General features: G+C 42.3%; 2 protein-coding genes across 2 annotated transcripts; one reads left to right on the top strand and one right to left on the bottom strand.

The window, feature by feature from the left end:
- Window positions 1-4,931: 4,931 nt before the first annotated feature.
- Window positions 4,932-7,438, top strand: LOC147458313 (uncharacterized). The gene is made up of 3 exons (XM_086512977.1): window positions 4,932-6,294; window positions 6,503-6,678; window positions 6,755-7,438. The coding sequence occupies exons 1-3, from the start codon at window positions 5,136-5,138 to the stop codon at window positions 7,265-7,267; spliced, it is 1,848 nt and encodes a 615-aa protein (XP_086369103.1). The 5' UTR covers window positions 4,932-5,135; the 3' UTR covers window positions 7,268-7,438.
- A 2,416-nt stretch (window positions 7,439-9,854) lies between these two features.
- On the bottom strand, window positions 9,855-12,200 carry LOC147458312 (uncharacterized). The gene has a single exon (XM_086512976.1). The coding sequence runs from the start codon at window positions 11,356-11,358 to the stop codon at window positions 10,102-10,104; it is 1,257 nt and encodes a 418-aa protein (XP_086369102.1). The 5' UTR covers window positions 11,359-12,200; the 3' UTR covers window positions 9,855-10,101.
- Between the last annotated feature and the right edge of the window lie 4,947 nt (window positions 12,201-17,147).

Below are 17,147 nucleotides of genomic sequence, written 5' to 3'. Positions count from 1 at the left end.
ACCCTATGCTATGAGCATGATGCGGTAATATGGTTCTTAATCTCTGCATACCTTATCATTGAACTGCGAGTCCAATGATATTTTACCATTTATTTGGTATCTAACCTTATAAAGGTTTAGTTTGGTTATTATTCTCTGAACTAGTCAACCATATGGGTAGGACACAGGTTTTACCCTTGCAGAGCTATGAGCTAGAGGTAGGAGCTAAGAGATGAGCTGTGAGCTCTAAGATGAGCTACAAGCTATACGATAAGCTATGGGCTCATCCCTTCGGGCTAGTATAGTGCCATATACAAAGACTCCTACATATAGTGACTTTACGCTAAGCACTCTATAGGCAAATGATATGGAATCACTGCTACGATTTTGATCCACAAGAATAACATTAGTACTCTTTTGACTTTTGTTACGGTTAGAATCCAAAGAGGATAGGCAGATTACAAGTTACAAGTGTACTCTTGTGCTGAAGGATATGCAAAGCACGTACATTAGCACCAAGCAATCCAATTAGAAAGAATGTATTGTTCTAGTTGGCGTTGCTGCTTACAATAAGGTAAAGCATGTTTGTGACTCAGCTTACGCCAGGTTCTCAATCCTGAACACTAGTTATGGTGGGGTTGTTTACTGATGAAATTTGAGAAAAAGTCAAGGGCTTAAACTTGGCTGATGAGTTATGTCAGCAAGTTACTTTCATGGAAAGTGAAAAGAGGTACTCTTTCACATACATCTTTGTTGTGATAACTCGTTTAGCATGCTCATGTGCGTTCTAAATGGAGTCTATACACTATGATTGCATAGGAACCGGTAACACACGATGGTTGCAAATGGACAACAATGTGGAAAATCAAGATGTTATTCTTTCATTGAACCTCCTACTGAACTGTGTTCCGATCACACAAACAGTTGTATCCATGAAGGATGCCAGTGTAGAAAACATTAGTGTATCATCACTCTTTTTTTTTCTGGACGAAAACGCTTCTCCAAGGGGGGAGTAATTTCATGCCAAGGGTAGGACTATAGGAGAGGGGCTATATGTAGCTAAGAGCCAGAGGGCCAGGGGCCTTTATATATGCAGGTTGGGTGGTCATGAGCATGTCTATCTTCCCTATGGCCTTTCATAGGGACTGTATCCACATGTCCTAGTATCACTCAGCCTCTAGCATGAGCATGTCAAAGAACTCTAAATCGCTCATCTCTGTGGTAGGAGACATCTTTTTCCTAAGAGAATCAATATGCTATGTCTCGCTTAAGCATGGCCATTGTAACTATGCATCTACATACATGGCGTTCACAACACTTTGGAGATCCGCGAAAGAGACTTGTCTCGTCTCTCGCTGACACGTTTGCGACACAATCGAGATTATGTTGTCTCGTATCTCAGATACATGCATAGGGTAGACCAAGCCAATCATGGCTCCTCTCGAAATGATTAGCAAATTGCAGTGCATCTAGAAAGAGTGCTCTCTAGATAGTACATGACATCTACTATCTCTCAACTATCTCATTGAGATCAAACTCTATCTCAGCTGAGGAATATATCGCACATGTCGAAGTGTGTATGATGCGTCGTTGGGCAATGACAAACATATGTCTCCTGCATCCTTTATGTCATAGGTTGAACCATCAGTAAGTCTTCCATTGGAAAAAATACCAAACCACTCACGACATGGTGTGACGTTGAAAGCAACATCGCCATTTAGTAACCAATGTGGGAAAAGTGTGCTATCCATAGATATATCTCTTGCAGATATATTCGAGGTAAGCATGACATCACCGTCACTGGCATATGCCACCACTGCAACTGCCTATCTAGCATATGTCAAAGCCGCATCTGCATCTTGCATACATCTCCTTTGCTGCCTCGATGCTATCAAAGCATAAACAAGAGCTACAACCTTAGAATAAGTTTAAGGGCAATGTACATAAACCAATACCAAAAAGAGGTGCACCAAAACTGGGTCAAAAGAAGCTCCCTGCCGGGAGAAAATGCTCTAAAAAAAGCTCACCAACACTGGAGTTCTCAAGCGCATCAAATGCATAAAATCCCCTACAATAGTGTAACCACATTGTGTTCCACAATCGTCACATTGATGCAAGTCTCAATTGCCAAATTTACTTGGAAATTTGTGCTTGGAACTTGTAAAGTTTGTGACTACTTGTAAACTTTATGTAGTAGACGCACGATTGGAATGTCTGTTGATCGAAAACAATGCATACCAGAAATCTACTTGTAGCCACTACAATCATACCATAAATCTCACTCTTGTAAAATTAGATACAAGAACATCAATCTATGTCCAAAATTGACAAAACTTGTCAAAGCAAGAGTCAAAACTTGATCACTGTCAAAATGGGAGTAAATCTCGACTGCAAAAGCATCAGAGAGTAAGTTGCATATATGCACAATGCATGGCAAGAATCTGGGAAAAAAAGGACAGAGCTTCCTCTAAAATTTAAGTGAAATCTCAAAAATCTCACCAAAACCGCATAGACCATAAACAACCACTTAATGTCTCAATAGAAAATCCACATATGGTATACATGAATTGTCAAAAGCCTGGCAATCTAGCTCACTCATGAACGAGAGGCTCTATGGAAAACTTTGCATGTCCAAATTCCTTGTAAACCTGTGAATCTGCAAGAGCTGTAACTAGCTCACTCAATATCCACATATGCATACAAAGAAAAAACCCACACAAAATCGTATTGGAAAACTCTTCAAAATAACTCATACATGAGCACAATACTTGTGCTGCATAAACAACACCGAAAAAGGTGCAACCTGTGAGATGAAAACCTTAGCCAAAAATCTCTCCATCGATTGGAATCAAAACACACACAGAAGTGGACTACCTGTAAGCTCATTGTAAAGAAGAACCTCCAAAGCTATACCAACATGTGGTCTGATGCACAAAACTCCCAATTCTGCTCGAAATCTATAGAAAGTTTCTTGTGCAAAGTTGTAGAATTGCTCAGAAATGCGGTAACGATTATGAAAAGCTGCTTCTTAGTGGGTGAAAACAGATCTGCAAAAATCTTCTGCTGTGTACCGACAACCTATAGACGGTTGATCAATCTCCAATAGAATCGGTGACAAATTTGGGAAAAAGTTTCTTCTGTAAAGTTGTAGACCACATGGGCAGTCAAAGTAGAATTTTTAGATCTACAATCTATAATGAGAAAAACAATTTGCAAAATAGTGTTGTTGTGCATATAGTTTTTAGGGCACCTTCACTTACACACTATCTTTGATACTCCCTTCTGAATTCCCACAAGAGCATACATCACTCTCAACAAAGCTCCATTGCGCTCTCACAAAGCTTCCAAGATTTCTTGATCTCTCAATCATCAAGAGCAAGCAAGCTATCGCCTCGGAGCTCTCGACACTGCCATGCTCCTCTCCTTTGCTATGCGTTCTGATACCAATTGAAGGGCACACAAATGCAATGCGTGTGCAGAGAGGGAGAAGGAGAAAGAGAAGCAGGAGACATAGGATGTGGGTGGAGCTGCTCACCACAATGTCCGTGAGAGAGCCCCTTATTCTTTTATTTCGCCTGATAGCTCAATAATGGTTAAGCCATAGACAAGTCTAAAAAGACTCCATTATTAAGACCATATCCTGATGGTGTCCCCCGTACCCTGCATGCCAAATGAGATAATAAATCCCACTCCCACTTATCAATGAACAACTCCAACTTTTCATAGATTACTCAAGGACTTTCTTCTTAGGCAAGAAAAAAGAAACCTTAGCTTTGATACCGATGTCAAAGAATCTAGTATTTTCTTTCAATCACAACAGACATAGATTATGAAAGGGGAGTTTTTCTTTGATGAAAATTCTTTAGAGGAGAACCATAAATTGTGCTGAGCTAATTTCATTGCACCATTTGCATACATCATAACATTAAAGCATGCACATAACTTGAAGAGCATAACACAATTAAGATGATTGACACTTGTCAAGGACCAGATTTGCTCGGAGCCGGTCCCTCCTCGAAAAGGACTTTGTATTATAATTCTATCAATGAAAGCTTTGATCACAATACAAGCTTGTGCTCTTGTGGAGCTTTCCTTGAACCAAAAATGATGAACTTCATGATTCCATGGTGTAATCCTCTTCCCAAGCCCTAAACACCCCAATGGGGAGAAAGACATGCAAGGTAAGAGGTAGATGAGGGTGAAAGCAATATTTCTCAAGTAAAGAAGTAGTATTTTGTAAATGCTTACTCCATGGGCAAGCTCTGAGCATAGCTAGAATAGTAGAGAAGAAGAAGAAGGAGAAGAACTTTCACGCAATCACTTGCTTGGATTTGCATCCGTAGCCAAGTTCTTATGAAAGGAAACCCACTCTTGAGCTTTCATGTGAGACAGAGTGTGAGAGCGTTTGCTTAGCCACCTTGAGCTCTTGGGAATGAGCGACAAATGAGAGGGAATGTGTGCAAAATGCCCCGCAAGCCCCCCTCTTTACCCCTACCATCACCACTTGCCAAAAATCTCGAAAGGAAATGCTTGTTACATGGACCAATCAAAAGTGAAGGCTTAAAGAGCAATTTTAACTGTTGTCTATTTTTTTACTTTTCTATAGCTAATGGGCACTTTTACACACTTGCCTTCAATCCATTAAGCATATGCAAACTACTTTGGACATGTGGCCTAACGAAACTTGGTAAAGAAGAGCTAGAGTCAACTTTCACCTCTCTCAACACCGACAAAGGCCATTCCACGCTGAAGCCTGCGAGACAGGCAGGCCAAAAAACGAGGCAATTTGTATAGTAGATCGATTTGTGCCGCTAGTAATTATTGCAAATTTGACCTTGTTTGGATTAACAGGCAGTCCAAAAACGAGGCAATTTGTACAGTAGATCAATTTATGTCGCTAATAATTAATGCAAACTTGACCTTATTTGGATTAACAGGGATATTTAATTTGCATATAGTTACGCCAGTGACGGGTTAGGGTTCTGTGGAAAACGGCAAAACTGTTGCATTTCTTGCAGCGCGAGAGAAGGAAGAGGTTTTCGCCATAGCCAGGAAGGGCTGCCGAGCGGAACTTTCCGTCTAAGGGAGTCTGTGTATCAGGTGTGTCTTCTTTCTTGCTTTTTTGCTTATCTGCGCAGAAGGTCTTTCTTATCGCCATGGCCTCCCCTGCGGTGGACATTGCATCTGCCATTGATTCTCTTTTGGAGCGCAAAGAGAAGCTTCACAAGGCTTTCTCCGAGTTAGAGAGCAAGAAGGCTGTGCTTACCAAGCTCGGAGCTAACTGGAAGGATGTGGAAGCTTACCTCATGGAGGTGGAGAAACGTCTGCGCAACTCAGTGCAAGAAATAGCATCCAAAGAGTCCGCCCTTGAGGACAAAATGAAAGAGTCCTCTGAATCCCTTGGTAAGAGGGCTGCAGATGTCTCCTCCAGAGAGGAGGCATCACTTGCACGCGTTCAAGAGCAGAAGGATGCGGCCATTGCTGTTATTTGTGAGCTGCAAAGCAAGCATGAAGCTGCAAAGAAAGAGGAAACCTCCAAGGAAGAGGAAAGCTCTAGTGAAGATGATGAAAACGCCACAGATGAGGCAAGCCCTGATGAAAATGTAAATGCTGCGAATGCTTCTCCCTCCCAGACAGCAGATGTGGCTGCCAAGCCTGCTGCAGAGAATGGCAGCCAGCCCCGTTCTGATCACACCCTCAGTCTTAGTAGTCTTATTGCCAAGGAAGCTAGTGCACCTGCTTCAAACGCAGGGGATGTTAAGCCCCGAGCCCAGCTGAAATCTCTTTGTGAAGCCATGGAGGCTGACAAACTACGAAACTTCATAGCCGATAATAGGAAGGATTTGAACGCGATTAGCACTGAGCTTCCTTTTGCGCTTAAGCTAGCAGAGCAGCCTGCACAATTGGTGCTGAATGCACTGGAAGGCTATAGCTCTCCAGACCAGAGTGCAAGTCACAGCAATAAGAAAGATGTTTCGATGCTTTCTAACAAAAGGGCTTGTGTTATCATGCTGGAAGCCCTTGCGGAAGTTCTGGCAGACCCTGTTGGGGGTGTTGATCACCCTATAGTCTTGGAGGATTTAAAAAAATCCGCCAAGGATATTGCTGACTCGTGGAAGTCCAACATAAACTTGGACGGGGACATCACATCTAATGTTTCAACTGATGCCCAAAGCTTTTTGCAGCTTCTTGCCACTTTTGGACTTGCTTCCGAGTATGACCAGGATGAGCTTTGCAAGCTTATCGTACCCATCGCTCGGCGCAAGCAAACTCCATCTCTCTGCAGATCTCTCGATCTATCCTCCAAAGTTCCAGGTTTGTCCTGTCTTTAGCATTTTATTCCAGAGTCTCTTGCAGACTGGAAATTTCCACTGGGGATCAGTGTTAACATAATAGCCTTACAACTTGGTCATTTTGATTGCATGGAGTTATAGCTACCCGTTTTTACCAATTTGTCTTTTATAAATAGATCCTTTTTGTACTTTTCTTGGTCAAATACCTACCTGCTTGTTATGTATAACAGATATAATCGAGGGTCTTATAAAGGATGGCAAGCAAATGGAAGCGATCACCTTTGCTACTGAGTTCGATCTATTGGAACGCTTTCAACCGGTGCCACTACTAAAAGCTTATCTTAAAGATGCTAGAAAAGCTGTGCAGAATACTCTGAAAGGGGGTAACAACACTGCAGCATCTCAGGTAGGTAGTTACTAACTTTTGTTTTCCAATTCATTCTGATATTCTGTGAAACTTACATGATGTTTTTTGTCATTAGAATGATGCTAACCAGAAGGAACTATCTGCTCTGAAAGTTGTATTGAAAGCAATCTGCGAGCTGAAGCTTGAAGAGAGTTATCCACCTGGCCCTCTGGAGAAAAGAGTTGCACAGCTGGAAAAAGCCAAAGCAGATAGAAAGCGGTCTGCTGCTTCAGGAAAACCACAGCAGATGAAAAGGCCTCGCACGAACAGTAGTGGTGCTGCTGCCAGTGGAATGGGGCATGAAAAATCTTACTATCGATCTGATAATAGAGCTCAGTATGGAGACTCGATGCTACCTTATGGTGCGGCATCTCAGCCTGTTTATGAACGACATGCTTTGGGGGGTTATAGTACATATGGTGCAGCATCCAGAAGCCCTGTTTCTCTTCAAAGCTCATATCTGTACTCCTCTGATGGTCTCGGATCTCTTGGTTACGGGGCCTCTGCATACTCTGCAACTCCATCTGCAACATACAGTGGCTATGGCTATGGGACAGGCTTGCCTTCTAGTTATCCATCGTACCACTAAAGTTTTTCAACATATTATTTTTGTAGGCCTAAGAGAGTAACTGAATCTCTTGACAATGAGAGGGGTCTGCGTCCAGAGAAGTTATTTTCTTAAGCAACACTTAACATTTGGCAAACACAGTTTGAGATTATTTGTACAAGGATACTACGAATATACTGCATGCTTTGCTTTTATTGAGCTCTTTCAAGGGAGTGATACTTCAGTTATGCTCGATTGTGTTATGAGATTTTGTCAATGTATAATGTAGTAGGAAAGTATAATCTGTCTAGCATTTTGTTCCGTCAGGGCTCATTGAAAGTGACTTCAATGATGCATTAAATGTAGGCGTTTTGAAGCAGATACTGCTTCTGGATATCTAGAGGTGAAATTAGTGAAGGACAAGTCTACTGATGGAATCGTATTTTGAATTTGTTCTTTTGTTTGGTCAATTTTTCTGCCTCAGATCTGGTCGCTCTGGTATTTCTTCTAGAGACCGAAACAATGTGATCAATTACAAGGATCTACTTGAGTACCCATGACAGTGAAAATTGGGTTGAGTTGTCTACTTGGCTGTGTGGTATGAAGCTTTGGTAGGAAACAGAAGTAGTTTCTCTGCTTACTACCTTGAAAGGTTGGAGAAAAGAGGAAATTTCCAAAACACCCCTCAAATTTGTAGAGATGCCTAAAATACCATTGTAATGCTTAAAATCCCCGAAATACCTTTGTGCTATTTTTTAAGAAGGGATTACTTCAATTTCTCCAAAGATAGTATACAAAGGAGGAAACACATATTCATAAGACTTGTTAGCCAAAGTTAATCTCCCACATTTGCTTGTGTTAATACCAGGCTATTTCATCTTTGGAGTCCATAATACCATCAAAAATTTGCTTCACTTGTTCAATCTATTGAAGAGAGTGCTTTGTATAGAAACTTATGAAAGATTACCATTTTTCCATGCTCGCTACCATGGAGAATTTTGGATAAATTCAAGGGCATAGTGGGATATTCCAAACTTGTTATTTTGGGGATTTCCACATATTTGAAGGGTATTTTGGTGTTTCCTTTGAGAAAGGCTATGTATCCCGCCATGTCTTCGTAAACTATGAGTTGATTCATGGATACTGACCTCTATTTTTTGTATCTCTTGCTTTGCCTTGCCCTTGAAGCAGTAGCAGTGGCTGCCTCATTGTTTTGGTTTGCAATAATGTTTTAGGAATGGTACTTGACAAGTATAGCCACTCTCTTTTTGAGTTGCAGCATCCATTACAGTCACCTTGACATTGATGCCACCCCAGTATTGTATGTTATAGCTCTTTAGGCAGGGTTCAGATGAGGGTGGTGGCCGAGCTGGTGATACTCCCAAATGACCGAAAGGGGACAAGGTCCCGTTCATTGTGTACATTCTTCACGACGAGCTACAAAAAATGGCAAGCACTAGATAGCCCAACTATGGAGGTGGACATGGCTCTCTCTCTGTCTCTCTCTCTCTCTCTCTAATTTGTGTTTGAGGCAGCTTGTTTTCATTGACTGATGTTGGATCCAAGGTCTGCATTGTTGGCTGGCTATCCATGATCTTTTGCTACATTTCGTACTTGTTCAATTTGAATTGCTTTCTTTACTGTAGACGAATTGGAATTGGGGGACATACTTATGTAATAAAATGCTAGCATTCATACTAACGCTACTTAATTCCACACCATGTTGCCAAGTTAGGCTGGCATACCTCCCAAAAAAATATGGTGGACTAAAGTCAAAGAAATCTCCAATTGGAACTAAATACAGGAACCTATGATGGTGGTGCATTAGGAAATGTAGATGGAATGACTGTCGCGGACCCTTTTGAATACGAATTTTAATAAAGAGCAAATAGAGCATCGTCTGCGCAGGGAGACATGCGATGAAATCTTCCTATTGTCACAGAGCAATTTGACTAAGAGCCAATACACCATCTGCACATGTTGCCTACAATGAGATCTCTAATAATAGCTAAGATCACAGAAAACATTGACTTGGAAAGGCCACCCTGCTGGGTAATTCACCATGACCATTTCTAGCCTCATTAGTAACATACTATGTTCGACACATGCTGTAGCCGCTGGATGAGGGCAATCTTTAACCTGATTAGGTGAAAAATTACCCACCCGCATTCACACAACACCCACAACAAACCTGACAGATTCAAACTCTTGTGAATATAACCCATCCTGAGAAGGGAGCAGAGTGAGGTGCACTAAAAACACATGACCACCAAACACTAAAAACACAGGCATTGGCATGCCAAGAAAGAGTCTGGCTCAATAGCACGTTGCATCAGCTTTCGCATGGTGACATTTCATCATACATACTGCTTGCTTTAATGTTGACAGATTGCAGTACTAGGAACAAATGGAAGAAAAGGGAAAAACGATTGTCATGAAGGGTCTAACTCGCATTACAATCAAGCTCACACATTGTCAACCAACGGAGATTGTGTAAAAGCCAGTAAATGTTCATTAACTTGTTGTTCTGCTTGTTCTCCATCAATCCACATTCAATCACATAAAAACTGCAAATTTGACATACATAGACTCCCAAATAGTCATCGCCGGTGACACAAACACCAAGTGCTCCACCCAAAGAAGATCGATCATTCATTGCAAAAACTTAAAAGAATACAAAATACAAAATCCACTTTGCACATGCCCCAGTTCAACCCATCCAAAGAATGCAGCTTTCGACATGCAATACAGAGAATCTACATCAAAATGAGACACAGCTATTGGAAACCCGAATGCTTTGCCAATAAAAAGGGGAGGATTTGCAGGTAGTTGAAGAGCAATCCTCATTCCTGACACTGATATCCATATTCACAGACTTATGCAGCATAATCATTGACTAATGTGGCTTGTGTTCTTGTATTTGTTGCTGTAGGAACCCTAGAATTCCGAATTGTTGCCATCTGCAAAGTTTCCCCTTGTTCTGTCTGATATTCCATCCTTGAAAGCTTGGCATCCTTCCTGCGTTTTCCAATTCCCACCGCCAATAAGGTGACCAATGCCAGTAAAGCCAATCCTCCGACCACAGACCCAGCGATTATCTTCACTGTATTTGAATTCTTCTTGGACCTTGGCGAAGCTGGTGTCTGTTCTTCACCCGGAGGCGGCGCCTGCAGTGACCCACTTCTCACAAGCGCAAATGTACCCAAGTGATCTACTCGGCATTCACCTTGAACTAAGTCGAATATAGTCACAGCAGTTGTATTGTCAGAAAAGTATGCACATTTGGAGCTATTGACTTGTGGAAACCTAATGGATATAAGGGAGGTTGTAGCTGATACAGAAATCTGAGGTGGTGGCTGAGAGCTGTTGAGCTGTCCTGCGTCGTACACGAGCACAGAGAGCACCGCTGATGCCAACACATAGCCTGCTGGTACACTTTGGAAGAGAGTTGTGTTGGGGAACCGCGTGTATACAAGTAGTATCCTTTCTGGGAAAGGATCCACAATGCCGCCAATAGGTATAGTGAACTCACTGATATTGACTCCATACCTTCGGAAGCTCCCTGATCTCAAGCGGATGGCTCGGACATATCCTGAAGGAATCCCTGTGACTGACACATTGTAGAGTACTCCTGTTTTCTGGCTGTCAAACTGCTGAAATGCAGCCAATTGAATTCTTCTTTCATTATCTTGCCTTTGCTGCAAGTCTGAGGTTGAGATCCTGTCCACACCAGAAGCTTTTCCATGCAATGCAGCTACTTGAGACGCATCTCTGCCAGCCGGAACTGCTACAGCATAAGCAGAATACCTTGCCATGCTAGGCGAGGTGTAAAAGGCTTCAGAGAGGGTTGCTGCAGACAGGCTAAAGAGAGCTCCCCACAAAATTACAGCAAAGACCCTTCTCACTACAAATATGGTCGGCGAGAAATGCATCTGGTTGCACCAGTTAGCATTCGGACTTACGCCATGAGAGCAGCTGAGTAATACACCATGTGTGGCTTCGCCCATAGGTAATGAGACCATATGGGCATGCTTCTCTCTCCTTGCCGACTCAACTGAACCATAAACCATGCAGCATGTCTCCTCTTTCGGATAGAACATGGACTTTGCTACACCGCAACATGACTTCACCATCCATAGAACCTTGGCTACAGCTTGGGATGGCTGAGAGCAAGAGCCAGAGAGTCGGAAGGAAAACCCTAACTTAGCTGAGGGATCCTTGAGAGTGTCCGAAGACAGAAGCGCCCAAACGCATGATCATCATCAGAAGGAGAGCCAGGTGATGAGATGCCGCTTGGGCATGAGTACCCACGGAGGCGCCCAAAAAAAGCAGCTCAATCCAGACCTCAAAAGCCAGCCAGCCAAATATCTATCTGAACGATTCTGCTATGAATGATGAAAAGCTTCTGAAGAAGAAGAGCCTACCATAACTCGGACATTTGCCAGCTTCACAGAGAGAGAGAGAGAGAGAGAGAGAGAGAGAGAGAGAGCATGTGATTGTGTGTGAAGGCTGTAGCCTGTAAGTATGAGCGGGAGAGAGAGAGCGAGCCCACCATCAATCCTGCATCATCCAATCCTGTTTAAACCTTGCGGTTACCCTCCCTTCTCTCATCTTGATCTCCCGGGGCCCAAACCCTTTTTACCTTTTGAGCAAAACCCAGCACGACCCACCTGGCACCCACCAGCTCAAAAAGCAGGAATGCGGCCCTGCTAGGAAAGCAGTGAGACTGTGAGACCCAATCGGGACCCGGGCAAGCAAAGCTGCATCATATGCAGGCTGGAAGGTATGAGTGCAGAATGGCAGGAACAGAACATAAAAGCGAAGGGGGGGAAGAGAGAGAGAGAGAGAGAGACGGGGGTGCGTGTGTTTGCGCCCTAGTAAAATTGCGATAAACCGTGACGGCAACGTGGACGGGACAAAAGAAGACGCACTGGCAGCGACAGAGAGAGAGAGAGAGAGAGAGAGCCGGCCCTGCCGCACAAATGGCGAGCTTGGCTTGACTTTCAGCTATGTGGATGTCCGAGTCCAGCTTTCGAATCCCACAGTAAATATACAACGCGACGAGGGCAGTTCCCACACAAAGGGTGCAGAGAGAGAGAGAGAGAGAGCTCAGAGTAGAGAGAGGGGCAAGCGCGAAGAGAGAGAAAGTTGAGGGTGATAGAAAGAGGGATATGGCAAAAGAAATGTGACTACCCGAGCTGGCGTTCAGAGAGCGTGACATCCTCATTCTCTCTCTCTACGTCTGTCGTGTGAGTGGGGGGTTATTAGAAATAAACACGTCATTCAACGCCTCCTCTTCTCCTTTATGTTCTATTGTTAGCGGAAACCTAACCACCTCGTACAGCCAGTCGCCATCAGCCTTCCTCGTGGGAACGGGGGCCTAATCCGCGCCTGGCGGGCCCCTACCACTAACATTAAATGATAAAGCCGCCCTCGCCAGCTGTCCAATGTGGCGACCCCCCCTTCTGGCTAGTATTAAAACCGTTTTACCAGAAGGCATATTGGCACTTTTGAGCTTTGAAGAGTAAGAGGCCTTTCGTACGAGCAGGGGCTAATAACCCCGGCAGAGTCTACCTTGCCCTCCAACAAAATTCCTTTTCTTGAGTTTGCCAAGAGGAAATTTTTACAAATTAGGCTTTTTAATGATTTTTTACACTATTTTTCTTCATTTTGTGTCGGAATTTCTCCTCCTGCGATTGCCCTCGATTGGCATTTTTGAAATTGAAAACGTCACCATATTATCCTGAGACACATTTTTCCCGAGCACTGTTGCCCTCCCAATCTCAACTCCGCCAGAATTGGGAGAGTTTTTTTTAAAGGATTAAAAAGAAAGAAACAACAGAATTATTAGAAAAGAAGTTTCAAGTAACCCTGAGGAAGGACAAAGGGCATCTTGGCCAGCAAAGGAGCAGCCTGGGAACACAGTATAGATCACATGGTGTGATACATGGAGAGATAATTAGCAATGGTGTACAATCTCAAGGAACCAAACTGAGACAAGATAGACTCTCTCCATTTTTACCATCTCAAATGCTTCTGCAAATCCTTAATTCCAAACTGATCTGGCTTAGAAACTTGATGAGAAATTTGCAACATAATAGCTATGAAACTCAAAATGAGGGGGCAAACAGATGAAGAGAAAGAGCATTCAAAAATAGCTTTGTTTCTTTCTAGCCATATTTGCCATAAGTAGGCCCCCTTAAATAGGTCCAAAGAGGGATGTTAGTGAAGCTACATTCCCCTAATAAGATGGATCTCCAAGTGAGCTTTAACTGGTTAGCAAAGCAGGCATGCTGTAGCTCCTTCTTGAAAAAAATATTATACTTGCAATTTATGAAAAGATGAGCCATGTTCTCTTCATGCACATTACATCTTCTACATGTCCCTTCAGAAATCCCTAATCTCTTTGCCTTTGGTCCAGTCCATAAACCTTGATAGGTGGTTAGCCACATCAGGCAACTTTGCTTGATGGACAAAGGAAAGGTCCATATGCATTGGAATCTAAAGACCATTGTTTGGCATTCCAAGACAGCCTCCATCTGCCATTGTGCTTATTAACTAGCTGAGGGTCCATAATGTTTGTTGAACCTTTACAGTCATATATGTCCTTGCAAACTTTAGGGAGAAATAAGTGGTGGCCCCTAATAATGCTCTGAAACACATTTTGAACACTTTGGATTCTGCTCCAAACCAACTCAGCACACCCCTGGGAGATTTGATATTGTAGGATTATCTACTCTTTTGATATCCATTCCCATTCTTTGTTAACATCCTTCCAGCATCTCAGACCAGCCTTGAAGCATTTGTGGGCTTTCCTGGACAACTGTCAACCATAAGAAATTGAAAGCCAGCCAAACCATATGGAGTCCTGTAGCCACATAGCTGGGCACAAGGTCCAACCCTGGGGAGGGCTCCAATAAGCTTTCTTGATAGCCCAAGCCTTCCAGAACCTGCACACAAGGTCAGAACCCTTGGGAGAAAAACTAGCATTGGAGAGAAGGAGCTCATCTTGTGAAAGTCCTCTCCAAGACTTATAATCTCTAGAACAGAACTTGTGGATGTTCCTTTTGATAAGCAGGGCCCAAAAGTCTGAGGATGAAATTGATCTCAGAATCCATTTTCTTGACAACTTACAGGACATGTTTTGTATCTTGAGAATGCCGAGTCCTCCATTTTCTTTTGCACTACAACAGGTTAGCCGGGAACCTCTAGGCACCTTGTTTACATAATCAGAGCTACCCCATACGAATCTCCTTGCAAGAGAGAATAACTTGTTTGACTAATGCTAAAAAATAAACCACAGAAGACAGAAGGTAATGGTTAACCAGAAAGACCCTTGCTGATAGGTTAGGTTGATGATTGTGCCATCCAAAAATCTTTTTTCTAAATTTGTCCAACACCCCCCATCTTTGATTGAAGGACACCTTGAACCCCATGGGAATACCAAGCCGTCTAAATATTTGACCATCCTCAATAGGTTTACATCCTGCTTCCCTTACCAGATCTGGGCAGGTTTCCTTAGATACTTTATAGCCTGTTTTTGAGTGATTAATCATAGAGCCACTAGCCAAGAAAAACAGATTAAGGCTCTCCCAAAATTTTTCAACAAATTGAGCATCATTACTGACCAAAGCATTAGTTTCATATGCAAATTGTTGGAGACATAAGTGTTCATATGTTCCCATAACCTTAATACCTCTGAGTTTACCTTTGGAGATCAAGTCTTTTACAAGCTAGCCTAAAGCATATGATGAAATAGCATACAACAGAGGAGACAAAGGAAAACCCTGTCTGATTGATTTGCAGAGAGGAATAGCATCAGTTAGGGTACCATTGAATGAATTTTTTGTTGATGCATTACCAAACAATAGATAAACAAAACTAACAATAGATGAACAAAACTAACAATTTTTTTGCCCAAACCCATATCAAATAGACTCTGCAATATGAAATTCCCATTCAATTCTGTCATAGGCTTTGTCAAAATATATCTTGAAGAAAATGAACTTTTGATCAGATTCCACTGAGTAAATTCCATATTGCCTTCCCAAATGGCAATAATAGCATCCAAAATATACCTCCCCTTTATGAACCCTTTCTGCTCTTTGAGACTAAATTGATCCATGAGGGGGCTTAGTCTCCGAGCTAGAGAGAGATAAAAAAATTTATATGCAGAAGTCAGACAGGTGATGGATCTCCAATTTGACAACTCCTCCCTTGAGCCTTTCTTGTGGATTAACATCACCACACGAGCATTGATGGAAGGGGAGAGAGTTCCTAGAGCCAGAGCTTCTTGCCAGACCAACATAAGATATGGAACCAGACAATCTTGAGAAAGAGAATAAAATTCATAAGGGATATACCATCCAAACCAGGAGACTTGCCATGCTTTCAATTTTCCAATAGTCTCTCTTAGTTCCCCCTCTGTTAGAGGTAGATCTAATAGTTTTGCAACTTGAGGAGACACTGTTCTCTTTCTCACAAAGGCTATTTTTGCTCTAGCATTGATAATTTCTCTACTTCTCAAAGGGGGAGAAGAAGAAATTAAAAAAAAACGCTTGGCAACTTCCACATTCTCTTTATACTTTTTGACCTAGATTCCATCTTTATCTTTTAACAATGGAATGAAACCTTTACACTTTTTCGATTTTCGATTTGTAAACATATGTGCATTGGGCTTGTCTATCTTTCCAATCCAGAATTGCGTGGTCCAAGAAAGGGTACCCTGGGCTTCTAGGAGCTCCTCCTTTTTCAACGTATCTTTTAAAGATAATAGCTCTAAGGGAGGAGAGTCACATGGAGATGACTCATCAAGCATAGTAGTTAACCTGTTAATCATCATCCTTCTTGTTACCATATACATGTGGTAGTGATGTGTGTGAACACACTTCGAGCGGTCAGGGTATTTTTTTCCCTCACTAGGAGGTTTTCCCCCCATGCATTGTATATACGCCTATCACTCTAGGGATATATTATCTTTCCATTGCACACTGAGTAATACTACTCTCTGTTGCGTGCCTTGAGCTTCCTCCGTCTTCTCCAAACTGTGCACATTTCCTTGCAACCTTATTTCCAACAATATTAGAGCAAGTTGCGTCCTCTCGGGCTTAGTCGCCTGCTCACTTTCTTCGATTTTAGTGAGCTTTGGTGAGTGTCATCATGTAAACAAATACCTTGGAAAACCTTGTGGAGCTTGATCTGCTCATAATTTCCATTTGGGCTCATTTCGGCCTTCGTTTCCACTACAGGCAATACTGCATAGGCAAATTCGTCCTTTTGTGCAAAATTTCTCTCAGTGTTGTTTTTTGCATGATAGGTCCCTTATAGTCTTCTTTGGGTTGTGTTATATAGCATGCATTAGTCCCACTTCATTTCTCCTATTTTCGGGCAATTTTCACATCAGGTTCAGGCATTTTGTCATGGCTGACAACAACACAGATGTGTTCAAGATGTTTGTTGCCGAGGATAGAATGGATGGGGACAATTACCTAATGTGGGCTTACATGATGCAACATGTTTCTTGTGTCAAAGGTCATTTGAAATCTTGTGCAGGGCATTGATGTACGTGTTGGTTTTGTGGATATAGGCGATGTTGAGGATGTTGCAAATTTGGTGGCAGAATTGCTGCTACTAGAGCTGTTTTTACATTAGGGAAAGTTTGAGGTTTCTTTTTTTCCTTTTACGTTTAGTGAGAGAGTGCTCTAAGCCAATGACAGGAGGGCTTCCGTTACAAATTTTTTATTTTTAAAATTGCTTTTGCATCTCTAAAATGAATTTTTTTGGAAAGAAAATATAAGGTAACTTTTTATCATGTGGTCCTTTTACCTCAAAAAGGTCTCCTTCACTGACCAAAAAGTGTTTTTGAATCTTCCTACGGATTTCTTTTCCCTCCTATTCCCACCTCTCTTTTGAATCTTCTCAC

This window comes from Adiantum capillus-veneris, chromosome 5 (genome assembly GCF_014529385.1).
Source record: "Adiantum capillus-veneris isolate H3 chromosome 5, ASM1452938v2, whole genome shotgun sequence".
Classification (NCBI taxonomy): Eukaryota; Viridiplantae; Streptophyta; class Polypodiopsida; order Polypodiales; family Pteridaceae; genus Adiantum; species Adiantum capillus-veneris.
This window is presented reverse-complemented; position numbering and strand designations above follow the sequence as displayed.